The sequence below is a fragment of the Pseudorasbora parva genome, chromosome 9, assembly GCF_024679245.1.
Source record: "Pseudorasbora parva isolate DD20220531a chromosome 9, ASM2467924v1, whole genome shotgun sequence".
In the NCBI taxonomy this organism is placed as follows: Eukaryota; Metazoa; Chordata; class Actinopteri; order Cypriniformes; family Gobionidae; genus Pseudorasbora; species Pseudorasbora parva.
Window position 1 is genome coordinate 40,274,589 of NC_090180.1, and position 13,667 is coordinate 40,288,255.

A 13,667-nucleotide genomic window follows, 5' to 3' on the forward strand; every position below is an offset into this window, starting at 1 on the left:
TTACAGGCCTCCAAAGTACTCACCAGCCTTTATTGAGGAATTTACAGAACTGTTATCAATAATTTCCTCAGAGTTTGACTGTTTTGCTATTGCTGGGGATTTTAACATTCACATAGATAATATTGAATCCAATACAACAAAAGAGCTCATGACTGTTCTTAACACTTTTGATTTGACACAGCATGTAAATGGACCCACACACAATCGTGGACACACTCTAGATTTACTTATCAGTAAGGGTCTAAACATTTCATCGATTGTTATTAAGGATGTGGCACTGTCTGATCATTTCTGTATTTTCTTTGACATATCAATCACTCCTGCCATTGAAGCTAGATCTGTCTCTGTCAAAAAGAGATGCTTAAATGAGAACACTAATGTGCTGTTTATGAAGGCTTTATCTCTAAAACCAAGCATATCTGCAGACTCTGTTGATTTTCTCCTTGACTCCTTTAACTCAAAAGTTAAGAGTGTAATGGATGATATTGCCCCTCTGAAAGTCAGGAAAAAGAGTGGCAAACAAAAGGCACCATGGAGAAACTCAACAGCAGTTCGAATAATGAAAAGACAATGCAGAAAATCTGAACGAAAGTGGCGGAAGACAAAACTTGTAGTCCATTATAACATCTATAAAGACAGCCTTCATGCTTTCAATGTTGAACTAGGCAAAGCTAGACAGACCTTCTTCTCAAATATTATAAACAAACACATAAACAACACGCGCACTCTTTTTGCTACTGTAGACAGACTAACAAACCCCCCGAGTCACATTCCCAGAGAAATGCTCTCAGACAGCAAATGCAGTGAGTTTGCTTCCTTCTTCTCAGAGAAAATCAAAAATATCAGAAAGGCGATCAGCACATCCTCTAGTTGCTCTGGGGTCAGTCAGATCAGACCAAACCCTCGGAAAATTACTATGTCTGATTTCGAAACAATTGACGGTAAAATTTTAGAAGACACAGTACAGCATCTTAAAACATCAACCTGCACCCTTGACGCACTCCCCACTTCTTTTTTCAAAAGTGTGTTTAACTGTTTGGAAGCAGATCTCCTAGAAGTGGTAAACTCCTCACTTCTCTACGGGACTTTTCCAACCGCCCTTAAAACTGCAATAGTTAAGCCTCTTCTGAAAAAGAGAAATCTAGATAACTCCATACTGAGCCACTACAGACCAATCTCAAATCTCCCCTTCATAGGCAAAATCATCGAAAAAGTTGTTTTCAATCAGTTGAACAAATTCTTAAACTCAAACGGATTCTTTGACAATTTTCAATCTGGTTTCCGACCGCATCACAGCACAGAGACAGCGCTCATAAAGATTATAAATGATATTCGCTTGAATACTGATACAGGCAAAACATCAATTCTGGTTCTACTCGATCTCAGTGCTGCATTCGACACTGTTGACCACAACATACTTCTAGACAGGCTGGAAAACTGGGTTGGGCTTTCTGGAATGGTCCTCAAATGGTTCAGGTCATACTTAGAAGGGAGAGGTTATTATGTGAGTATAGGAGACCATAAGTCTGAGTGGACGTCCATGACATGCGGAGTCCCACAAGGGTCAATTGTAGCACCTCTCCTGTTTAACCTGTATATGCTGCCACTGAGCCAAATAATGAAAAAGAACAATATTGCTTACCACAGCTATGCTGATGACACCCAGCTCTACTTAGCACTGTCACCTAATGACTACAGCCCCATTGACTCCCTGTGCAAATGCATTGATGAAGTTAACGACTGGATGTGCCAAAACTATCTTCAGTTAAACAAAGACAAAACTGAAATCATTACATTTGGAAACAAAGATGAAATTCTCAAGGTGAACGCATATCTTGAGGCTAAAGGTCTGATAACAAAAAATCAAGTCAGGAATCTTGGTGTAATTTTGGAGTCAGACCTGAGTTTCAGTAGTCATGTCAAAGCAATAACTAAATCAGCATACTATCATCTGAAAAATATTGCAAGGATTAGATGTTTTGTCTCCAGGCAAGACTTAGAGAAACTGGTTCACGCTTTCATCACCAGTAGGGTGGACTATTGTAATGGACTTCTCACTGGCCTTCCCAAAAAGACCATTAGACAGCTGCAGCTCATACAGAATGCTGCTGCCAGGATTCTGAGCAGAACCAGAAAATATGACCATATCACACCAGTCCTCAGGTCTTTACACTGGCTTCCAGTTACATCTAGGATCGATTTTAAAGTACTATTACTTGTTTATAAATCACTCAATGACCTAGGACCTCAATACATCGCAGATATGCTGATTAAATACAAACCCAACAGATCACTTAGATCAGCAGGATCAAGTCAGTTAGAAATACCAAGAGTTCACTCAAAGCAAGGAGAGTATGCCTTTAGCTATTACGCCAGCCGTAGTTGGAACCGGCTTCCTGAACAGATCAGATGTGCTCCAACAGTAGCCACATTCAAATCCAGACTCAAAACACATCTGTTCAGCTGTGCATTTACTGAATGAGCACTGTGCCACTGTACCTCCGACTGATTGCACCTTATCTATGCATCATTTTTTAAATAATTTTTTATAACTGTTTTAGTTTACCTGTTCTTTTCTTTGGTTATCATAATTTTATTACTTTTACTTCTCTTTACATTGTATTCTTTTTCTTATGCATTTTTTAGCCCTATTTCCTTTCTATGTAAAGCACTTTGAATTGCCATTGTGTATGAAATGTGCTATATAAATAAACTTGCCTTGCCTTGCCTTGCCTTGCCTTGCCTAATGTGATGTTTATCTGCTTACCCCAGGGCATCCAAGATGTAGGTGTGTTTGTTTCTTCAGTAGAACACAAATGAATATTTTTAACTCCAACCATTGTAGTCTGTCAGTCTATTCTATTCTGACTAATTCTACGAGAGTAAAAAAAAAAACATGCACAAACAACTTCAAATTAAACCCTGCGGCTCTTGATGACACATTGTTGTCTTAAAGCTACACTGTGTGATATTTTCCCCCATCTAGCGGTGAAAAGGTATATGACCATCCCGTGAATAATAGTTTCTGTTCCTCTCAATTCTGATTTCGTTTTAACTCCTACGGTGGCCGATTTAGTCCAAGATTAACATGGCAATCCTCCTCTTCACATTCGACACGGTGCCATTGAGTGTTAAAACGTGAAAGGCAAAGCTTGAATTTACTGATATGTCCCTCTTTGGCTAATGTACTTTCAAGATGGAGGGGCAACATAGTTACACAGTGTAGCTTTAAGACACAAAACAATCGGTTTGTGTAAGAAATTGAACAGCAATAATATAATTTTTACCTCAAATAAATTGTGCATGTTTTTTTTGTACACTAGCCTGACAAGCCAGACCTACATCAAGATGTTTGGTCTGGAAACTTACCATAGACAGGGCTCAATCCGAGGGGCGGGATAAATGGTTGTCTTTCAAACTCCCTCTGCACGCAATTGGATATCGCTACAACCAACCAGAGCAACGTGAAGCGGAGCTAGTTGATAGATTAAACATTCGCCGTATCCGTTCGGCAAAACTCCGAACACATCTTCCCTTTTTAAGAATGACTTCAGTGCCGTTCTTTGTTCTTTTCTCAGAGAAAAGCTTAACTGCAAGTCTTCTAGAGTCGCCGTTCGCCAGTGTCTGCGTTTACTAGTAGAACGCAGCCACAACTCTGCCGTCATTATGTTAAGCCCCGCCCACCGACTCTATACACGATGTGATTGGCCTGATCAGAGTTTGGTTTTTACAGCTCAGAAGTCTATCGAGTGGCTAGAAGACACTCGCAGCAGATTAGATTTGCTGTCGCTAGGGGACGTGTAGATTTCTAGGCTAGAATTACACCCCATTGACATGCAGACTGGCACAGTGCAACGGTTGGAAATAAAAATCTTCATTTGTGTTCAACTGAAGAAACAAACACACCTACATCTTGGATGCCCTGGGGGTAAGCAGATAAACACTATCCTTTTAACTTACCCTCATGTCATTCCATACCTGTAAGACTTTCATGTGAATAAAAGCCTAAATTAAATCTTTTCATTATAAAAAGTGATTGTGTCTTCAGAATTTTTTTTACTAAACCGCTCAATTCTTATGGATTCGTTTTATGATTTCTTTGTGAACTCTTTGATGTGTCTAAGTGGTAGTTGTGTAGGCTGTCAATAGAGGAACAGAAATCTCTCAGATTTCATTAAAAATATCATCATTTGTGTTCAAAAGATGAACAAAAGTCTTACAGATTTGAAACGACATGAGTGTGAGTAAATGATGATAGAATTTCCATATTTGGGGGAACTATCCCTTTAAGTGTGGCTATACTTTTTAGGACTACCGTGATAACAATAAAGAAGAATTAAAGAGGTTAACTTTACCTGCTCTCCTCCGATTTCCCCCCATTTTCACTTTTGCCCAGTTGGATCCGTGCTATGACTATAGGTGTGAGCACTGTGGGATATATCAGCCGGATTGCACCATTTTCAAGTGTAGGAAGTTCAAGGGTGGTACTGATGACAACAGACACAATTTCTAGCGGTCCAATCTGTCCTGTGCTCACGATAAAAGTGCTCCTCTCCAGGTCCTCATCCAGCAACAGATGACCTGAAATGAAAATGGGTGCAACAATCTCTCAAAGACCTGGAAAATAAAACAATTGCTGGAATATCAGTATTTAATCTAACATGTTTCACAAAATAACAATGTTCAAAATTTAGATTTTTTTACAGAAAGACTGTTCAGAAATGTAGAAACCCAAATTGAAATATCTTTGTATTGATATAAGAACCATCCAAATGCAGGCACAGAGCCAACAGAGCTCTAAGGAATAATGAATGCTGCCCGCACACTTTAGACTCCACATAAGAGAGAACGCAAGATTTATGAGAACACCAAATACACTTCTGTAGTGTGTGCCTGAGAACTGTGACAATAGAAAGAAAATGCTGCTTTTTTATCTGAGATCAGTGTTTCAAGAGAACAGCAATAAAGATCAGTGGCAATGGCATGTCTGGTCATGCTTCTCTTAGCTTATTCGCTTAGATAACCTTTCAGTAACCTTTTTTGTAATGAAATGGACCAATATGTTAATGTAAACATCGTGTGTGTGTGTGTGTGTGTGTGTGTGTGTGTGTGTGTGTGTGTGTGTGAGTGAGTGAGTGTGTGTGTGTGTGTGTGTGTGGTGGTGGTGGTGGGGGGGACGGACTCTACATTAGGGGGACAAAATGTCCCAATAAGGACGATAATACCAGAAGTCTTTGATCTTGTGGGGAGTTTTTGGTTGTGTTTTGGGGTAGGTTTAGGGTTAGGGGATAGAATATACAGTTTGTAAAGTATAAAAATCCTTATGTCTATAGAAAGTCCCCATAAAACATGGAAACCCAACGTGTGTGTGTGTTTGCATGTGTGTGTAAGCTTACAGATTCCATGATGGAAAGTAAAAGTAGTGATTGTATCAGCTGAAGTGCACATGTAAGTACAAAATTCTTCCTCGCCTAAAAATACCAGTGTTTTTCCATGGCACTTTCTTCCCAACCCCCACCCGCACCCCTTTAACAAGTAAATAGAACTGTTAACCTTTTAATCTGCTTCATGAAGCGGAATATATGCATATTCGTGGCCTCATTTGAAAAAAGACATTTGGCAACTTTAGCTGATGCCTCATTTCTCTATTTGAAATGTCAAAAACTACCATTTGATTTTACACTCTTGACCCTTATGAAGAAATTACTGTCACAGTGTCAACAGTGGTCCAATGTTGAAGTTGGAATGCTAATGACACAGTTTGTCAATATTAAAAATTAATGTCATGTTAAAGGTGCACTATGTAGTATTTTTGCAGTAAAATATCCAAAAACCATTAGGCCAGTGTTATATATTTTGTTTAGTTGAGTACCTACAGTATCCCAAATGTTTTCAACTATTTGTAAATTGTGAGAAAATTGCTATTTTTACTAAGGACCGGGACATTTCAGCATAGCGTTTGAGGAAGTCGCCTGTCAATTGCGTCATATCTGCGCTACCCTCGGTTTCAGGTTTTATTTGGCATGAATGCTTTACTTTTAGCAGTGTGAACAAGTGAACGCACGGAGTAACGTCATAACATTATTTTCAACACAGTTAAATGTATCTAATATGATAAACTGAGCTGCATTACCTCATAATCATAACCGGAAGAGCGGATCAGTGCCGATCAGTGCGGGTGCCCGGCGAATGTGTCCCGTCCCGTCATAATAAAAGTCCCAGTGTTCGCGAGCCGTGTGTTTGTGTAACAATCGCTCCAGCAGCCGTGCTCAGCTCCACAACACTCGGTCCTATTTTCCACCGGCTGTGAGGTGAAGACCACATGTCCCAAGATGCTGCGCTCAAACTTTGCGTCATCAAACTATGCATTTGTTTTGAATATGCGCCCTCCAGTGGACGGAAAGTTCCATAGTACACCTTTAATAGCTTGCGGCTTCCTTGTGTGGGTTAAAGGCCTGTTTAAACCTTAACTTATCTATAACCGATAACTGTAACTAATTTATTTTTATCGTCCTTGATGTGAACTGGCCTTAAAATGCTCACCGTTGGAGCACTGCATCTCCAGACCTGTTCCTCCACAGCATCCCCACTCCTTGCTGTGACCACACTGGGTGTGCAGCGCCGATCCTGGGTAGCAGTCCAAACAGCAGTCTGCCCGGCTCTCGAGCTCCACACTGACCAGCCTGCCGGACACCACCGCCTCAAAACCCACCACCACCTCCTTCTCCCCCAGAGGATACACAAACACACCTGAGCAGGTGAAAAAGACATTGTTTTGTTTAAGTCTTTTTTTCTTACCTTTTGCATAATAAAGGAACACTCCACTTTTTTTTGAAAATAGGCTCATTTTTAAACAGCCCTAGAACATGAGTAGTCCCCTGCTAGCACAGGTAGCATGCTGGGGACTATTTTCAGGCGCTGCGTAATATCATTGCGCCGCTGCACCCATGGTACGGCAGCAAAGTTCCTTAATTATTACTCAGGAATACGAGTATAGTTACTAGCCAAATTGGCCATAGAAAATCGCAACTTTGCATTTTTCGTCAGACTGAAGTTTTTAATAGGAAAACCATTTAAAAAATGTATTTAAGCGAGATGCTAACGGTCCAATCAGATTCAATGATCTATGCTAAGCTATGCTAAAAGTGGTACAGCCAGATCTGGAGATTGGCTAAATGGATTCGAAAACGGTAAAACTCACCTGTTTCACTCTAGTGGAGTTGGAAAATTTGCATATTTTCCACAAAAGCGGAGTGTTCCTTTAAGTGCGTCTGCATTGTTCTACAGTGTGAGAAAAACTGTGCAAAGATTGTATCTTTAGGGAGTACAACAGATTTTCACTGGGGCCGTACCCTGGCTTAGAAGGACAAACTTGTACCTTATAAACCCCTAAAAAGTGCCATAAAGTTCCCTTAATGTACTGCTATGAACTAAATAAGGTGCAAGTATGGCCCTTTAACGGTCCTGCCCCAGTGACATGCTGTTGTACCCCTAAAAGTTTTGCACATTTTTTTCCTGAGTGTGTCTGTGTGCATGATCTCTTACCCTCCACAGGTTCAGCGTCAGTATTCACATATGTCAGATGAGCTGTGATGCCCAGAGAGCAGCCGTTGGCACAGGAAGTGATGTGGGATGTCTTCAGCAAAAGCGGTGCCCATGTGGTACGGTTTTTCAATCCTGGCATTTTCCTCAAGAGAACATCATCAGCATAAGTTAATTATGCTTGTTAAGTGGATTTCAGCAACAAGATCCCTTAAGAATATTAAACATGATTATTAATACGCTTCATTTAATTAAAATGTTGACTTTGGTAATCATGACAGTATTACAGAAGCCACTTCATTACTAACTACGCTATAAGAAAAGTCCATAAAAGTAGGACCCAATGTTCTTTATGAAGAATTTATTAAAATATTTGGTGTTTTCCATTATCTATTTGGGTTTTTAAACTTAACAGATAACAGATACATTTTACATTTTCATTTCTTGAAATAAAATAAATATTAAAAACATAAAATAATTATATTTTAAATAGTTGCCAAGACAACTATCTAAAATATAATTAGGAAGTATAACTTCCTAGCCTAAAATATAACATCTAAACATTTTTCACTATAGTGTAGTACAGGGTGAAGAATTACAATAAATAAAACTTAAACTTAATTAAAATGTATAAACATTTTAAGAAACTAAAAACTGATAAAAATGGCAAAAACAAAGTTACTAAAACTTTCAAATGATAATGAAAACAGAATTAAATATATATATATATATATATATATATATATATATATATATATATATTTAATTTATCTAAAAAAAAAATCGAATTATTTATTTGAAAAAACCAAACAAACTAAAAGTATTCAGTATGAATGTAATTGTGTTGTAAAATAACACATAAAAATAACAGTTTACATTTCAAATACAGCAGATGTGATGAGCTGGTACAAAAGGGACGGATCATAAACTTTCTAAACCAAATCTTAGACAACACATCAGAGGCAGTAGCAGCAAATTTCCATTGGATTATTTGCTTCGGCAACCATGAAACATTTTAAGAGCAGACACAACCGCTCCTTCACATTACTGGATGTGTCCACCTCACGTGCTGCCTGGCAACCGGACGGCTCTCATCCTGTCACAGTGGGAATGTACGTGTCAAACATTAACAGATTGGTCAATAGTGCTCCAGCACATGCATACAAAATCCAGCATCAAGCGTAATGCTCGAGTCAACAGCCTGCAGTCTCTGCAGTGGTATAGATGCTAATGTTTGGATGGAGTTTGGTGAATGAGGAGACAGAGGATCACATTTGAAATCTTTCTAAATCATTCCCCTGGTGACACCTAAACCCTAGCAGATGTCGAAACCGGTCTAATTACTATTATCACTTTCTGCCCGATGATCAATCTAAATAAAATAAATATTGAGGATGTAGAATCCACATGAAGCGCTAGTAAGCGGGGATGCAGTAGTGTTTGCTCCTTGAAAACACCTGCCACCTGGACACCGGTCCACTTACCGAGATTTACTGTGCCTTGATTAAATGTCAAGCGCACACGAATGCAATCATCACACTAGTGTGTGTTTGCCACAGTAAATTGCACTTATTAACACTTTTGACTTGCTGACTTTAATGTCTTGCAACTAAATACTTTGTATTATGGCCAACATCGTTAGTTCTTTAAATGGTGATTTACAGTGTCTTAAATATAGCACATGGACAGTGCCACAACAATGAAAAATACGTAGAGAACCTTAAAGGGTTAGTTCACCCAAAAATGAAATTGAGGTCTTTAATGACTCACCCTAATGTCGTTCCACACCCGTAAGACCTCCATTCATCTTCAGAACACAGTTTAAGATATATTATATTTAGTCTGAGAGCATATGCAAGTGTATGCACACTATACTGTCCATGTCCAGAAAGGTAATAAAAACATCCTCGAAGTAGTCCATATGTGACATCAGTTGGTTCATTAGAATCTCTTGAAGCATCGAAAATACATTTTGGTCCAAAAATGACAAAAACTACGACTTTATTCAGCATTGTCTTCTCTTCCTTGTTTGTGTTCAATCCCTAAATAAAGATTCAAACGGTTATGAATCAGTGAATCGATCAATGATTCGGATCGCCAGTGTCAAGTGATTTCAGCAGTTTGGCACGCGATCCGAATCATGAATCAATACACTGATTCACAACCATTTGAATCTTGAGGATTGAACACAAACCTTACCTTTCTGGACATGGACTGTATAGTGTGTATACACTTGGATACACTCTCGGACTAAATATAAAATATCTTAAACTGTGTTCCGAAGATGAACGGAGGTCTTACGGGTGTGGAACGACATTAGGGTGAGTCATTAATGACATCAATTTCATTTTTGGGTGAACTAACCCTTTAAAATGCGAGATGCATTGCTGAGTAAACCACAGGTAGATGCAAAAGCGAAGGCAAGAGAGCAAATGGAGGTGAGAAGATTTGATTTTGAGAACTGGGAAGTTTTGTAGTGATTGTCTTTTCTTACTATGCAATGCTCTAATATTTTAGTTGCACGACCTTTTCTAGCTACACAATAGAAACAAAGTTCCACTTGACAGTTTAAATCCAGAGCAGTTCTTTCTCTGTAAGGAGATATTCACATATTTTAAAATAGTTTTAATTAGGGCTTTCAGAATTAACACATTAATGCATGTGATCTTTTTTTTAATGTATTTTTTATATAGTTTAACATGTTAAAAATATTTAACGCGATAAAGGGTAAAGAGTTGTGTGTAAAATGTGTGTCAGATCCACATCATGTGTGGCTGGTCTTAAAGTGACAGCAGCCTAATAAACCTGCTGCTGTCTGTCATTAAGGATAGTCAAAGAACAAGAGAAACAGAGAAAATCACTCACTGCTCTTGACTGAATAACATTTGTAACTTTAATAAGAATGAAGCTATATTTAATTGATAATTTATGCAGTGAAGACTGATAACAGGATAAATACAGTATATCCTGTTAAACCAACCTGGAAATCTTACAAGGTCACATAGGTCAAAAACAATGAAAACAATAACTTTTTGTGCATTTTGACAGGGCAAATAAAAATCTGAACAGGTCTGGGGTGCGTTTCCCAAAACCATAGTTGCTAACCTGTTAGCAACTTAGTTAGTTGGCAATGGGAAATTGCATTGCAACCAACAAAGTTGCTAACTTAGTTAGCTAACTTAGTTAGCAACTATGGTTTTGGGAAACGCACTCCCTGACTGGGCCAATAGAAAAAGTCCAGCCATGCTATACTGAAGGGCAGGTAAATGTGACATTTATTATAATGGGTTTATGTGAAGATTGTTTTAAGATTGTTTGCTATATTTTTTAAAGCCTAATAAATGTTAAAATGTATAGCTTTCAATATGGTAATGCTGAATTCCTATAATTAATGGCTAAAATTAAGAAGAAGAAAAAGACATCATTAGCATTATTAGTATCATCAATTATACCGATACTGTCTTCTTTAAAAAAGAAAAAAAGATGCCATTAAACAAATACTTAAAATATGGGCTACTGTCTTTATGTTGTTTCTAAATTCATTTGGAGATTAAATGTAAAATTGTTACAATGTAAAAATATTAATTTAGAAAAACTTCCTAAAAACTTTAATGTTAGGTGCAATTAATCACAATTAATTACAGAAAAAATGTGTAATTTATTTATTTTTTTAATCGACTGACAGCCCTCATTTTAATATCTGAGCCACACTGAACATATACAGTACATACATACACAAAATGTCCAAATCTGTAATAAAAAAATTGAAATATAAGGAAAGATTACGTAAATAGTACTTAAGTACAATTTGTGTGTATATATATATATATATATATATATATATATATATATATATATATATATATATATATATATATATATATATATATATATATATATATATTAGAAGAGGTATAGCTAACGGATTTGCAAGCTTTTGTATCATCTGAGGGAATCGGTGATTGAATCATTCAGAATGTTTCGCCTTTATCAAATTGCTGAGAATCAAATCGGTAACTAAAAAAATGAAGCTGGGAAAAACATTTCAATTCATTTGTAATTCTGACGAATAAAGTAAAGTTCACACAAATGCATCAACTATTATATGTAGACATGCTTATTATTTAGCGCGTTAATTTCACAATGATTAATAACGAACAATACAAATTACATCAACTGAACTGTATTGGTAGCTATGTTTGGAAAATGATAAAATTATGCACTTTACGTACTCGTCGAGTTTTCACTTACTTGATGAGCTGCTCCCAGCTTTTGCCCGGTTCGCTGTGATTCGGACGGTGACGTGTTACAGGTCTCTCTCCATCTCTCCATCACGCTCTGGGCTGGGCGGAGGGACTCGAGCGCGAGCACACTTCACTACGGCTCGTGTTCACGCACGCGCAGGGAAACGAGGACTATGCATCTCACAGGTCGCTGCGTCTTTATGATTTACAGGTGTCAGTTTATTCCGAGCTTCTGCGTCTTCTTGTGAAATGAACAGTTCTGCTTGCAGGCTCTACATTGCGGGCCTCTCTTTAGGGTGACACTCCAAACTTTTTAGTATCAGCGTATCAGAGAAAATGAGATCACACTTTCATATAGGCCTAGGCTATTTTTTTTCAGGGCATTGTAACAGCAAGGTACCAACAAAAAGTCTAAATTCACAAAATTACACTTCAAACAGCTGCTCATAACTTAAAATGAATATTTTTTAGGCCTACTAAATACTAGCCTATATTCGAATTTTTTCAACATCGACCATCTATCTCAGAGTGTCTACAAATAGCCCTCCCTTTAAAATGGCTGTATTTATGTATTGCTTGTTTACTTCGTTTCTTCTTTTCCTGCATCTTTGAACAGACATATTTCGTTGCATCAGCAATTACTGCTGCATGCTATATTGCTGCTATATTTGATTAATACACTTTGAGTTGACCCTTTTTTACTGATCAGGCTCTATAAAGTGAAATTGCTTTGCTTTGGTTTTGAACTCCCCACCAGAGGGAGACAACTCTTAAAAAAGAAATAACAAAAGAAAATAAAAACTTAAATCTGTAAGTAGTCATGTTAAAATATTGCCATCATAATGACTGGAAATGACTCTCACAATAAGACCAGGCACGAGACATCCAAAACCAGAATATTATATTAATCATTTAAAATAACCTAACGTTAGTTTGTGTGTTCAGCACCATGGACAGTTCTATTGCATTCTAGGCCGCACTTGTATATATATATATATATATATATATATATATATATATATATATATATATATATATATATATATATATATATATATATATATATATATATATATATATATATATATATATATATATATATATATATATATATATATATCTGGTCTCCAATTGAACATTTTCTAGTGATCATGTCTAAATAGGTGGCCAAATTGAATTTCTGTGAATTAAATTGCATCAATTCACAGAAATTCAATGTGGGCAACTGAAAAATTTAGATGTGATCAGTCACTAGAAAATGTTCAATTGTAGACCTGATTTTTATTTTATTTTACAGTGTATGAGCTTAGAAAAGAGGCGAACTACTACAATTATTAATGCTTTAACAATATAAAACCTAATAAAAATCAATTTGTATTGTTTCAATAAAATTAAACATCTGACAGTTCAGACGTGACGACAAAACATGTCGAAAATAACATTTTCAGTTTAACACACACACACGCACGCACACACAGTAAATTTTTTTAAATTGTTTACATTTTCAAATCATCATATTAGAATGATTTCTGAAGGAGCATGTGACACTGAAGACTGGAGGAATGATGCTGAAGATTCAGCTTTGACCACGGGAATGCGCTGCATTTTAAAATAAATTTCACAATATATAATTTTTTCTGTATTTTGGATAAAATAAATGATGCAGCCTTGGTAAACAGAAGGTACTTTAAAAAAAAACATTTAAAAAAACTTACCATCTAAAAAAGTATATATATATATATATATATATATATATATATATATATATATATATATATATATATATATATATATATATGTGTGTGTGTGTGTGTGTGTGTGTGTGTGTGTGTGTGTGTGTGTGTGTGTGTGTGTGTGTGTGTGTGTTATTCCACAAATTTA

General features: G+C 36.9%; 1 protein-coding gene across 3 annotated transcripts in view; it reads right to left on the bottom strand.

Annotated features, from left to right (window-relative positions):
* The window catches only part of vwa5b2 (von Willebrand factor A domain containing 5B2), a 34,225-nt gene extending 22,234 nt beyond the window's left edge, over nt 1-11,991 (bottom strand). For all 3 annotated transcript variants that reach the window (XM_067452642.1, XM_067452644.1, XM_067452641.1), the window contains exons 1-4: nt 11,794-11,991; nt 7,546-7,688; nt 6,544-6,750; nt 4,356-4,581 (exon numbers count right to left, since the gene is read on the bottom strand). In XM_067452642.1, the coding sequence (XP_067308743.1) occupies nt 4,356-4,581; nt 6,544-6,750; nt 7,546-7,684 (572 nt within the window). In that variant the 5' untranslated portion in view covers nt 7,685-7,688; nt 11,794-11,991. The remainder of the gene's footprint in view (nt 1-4,355; nt 4,582-6,543; nt 6,751-7,545; nt 7,689-11,793) is intronic.
* Between the last annotated feature and the right edge of the window lie 1,676 nt (nt 11,992-13,667).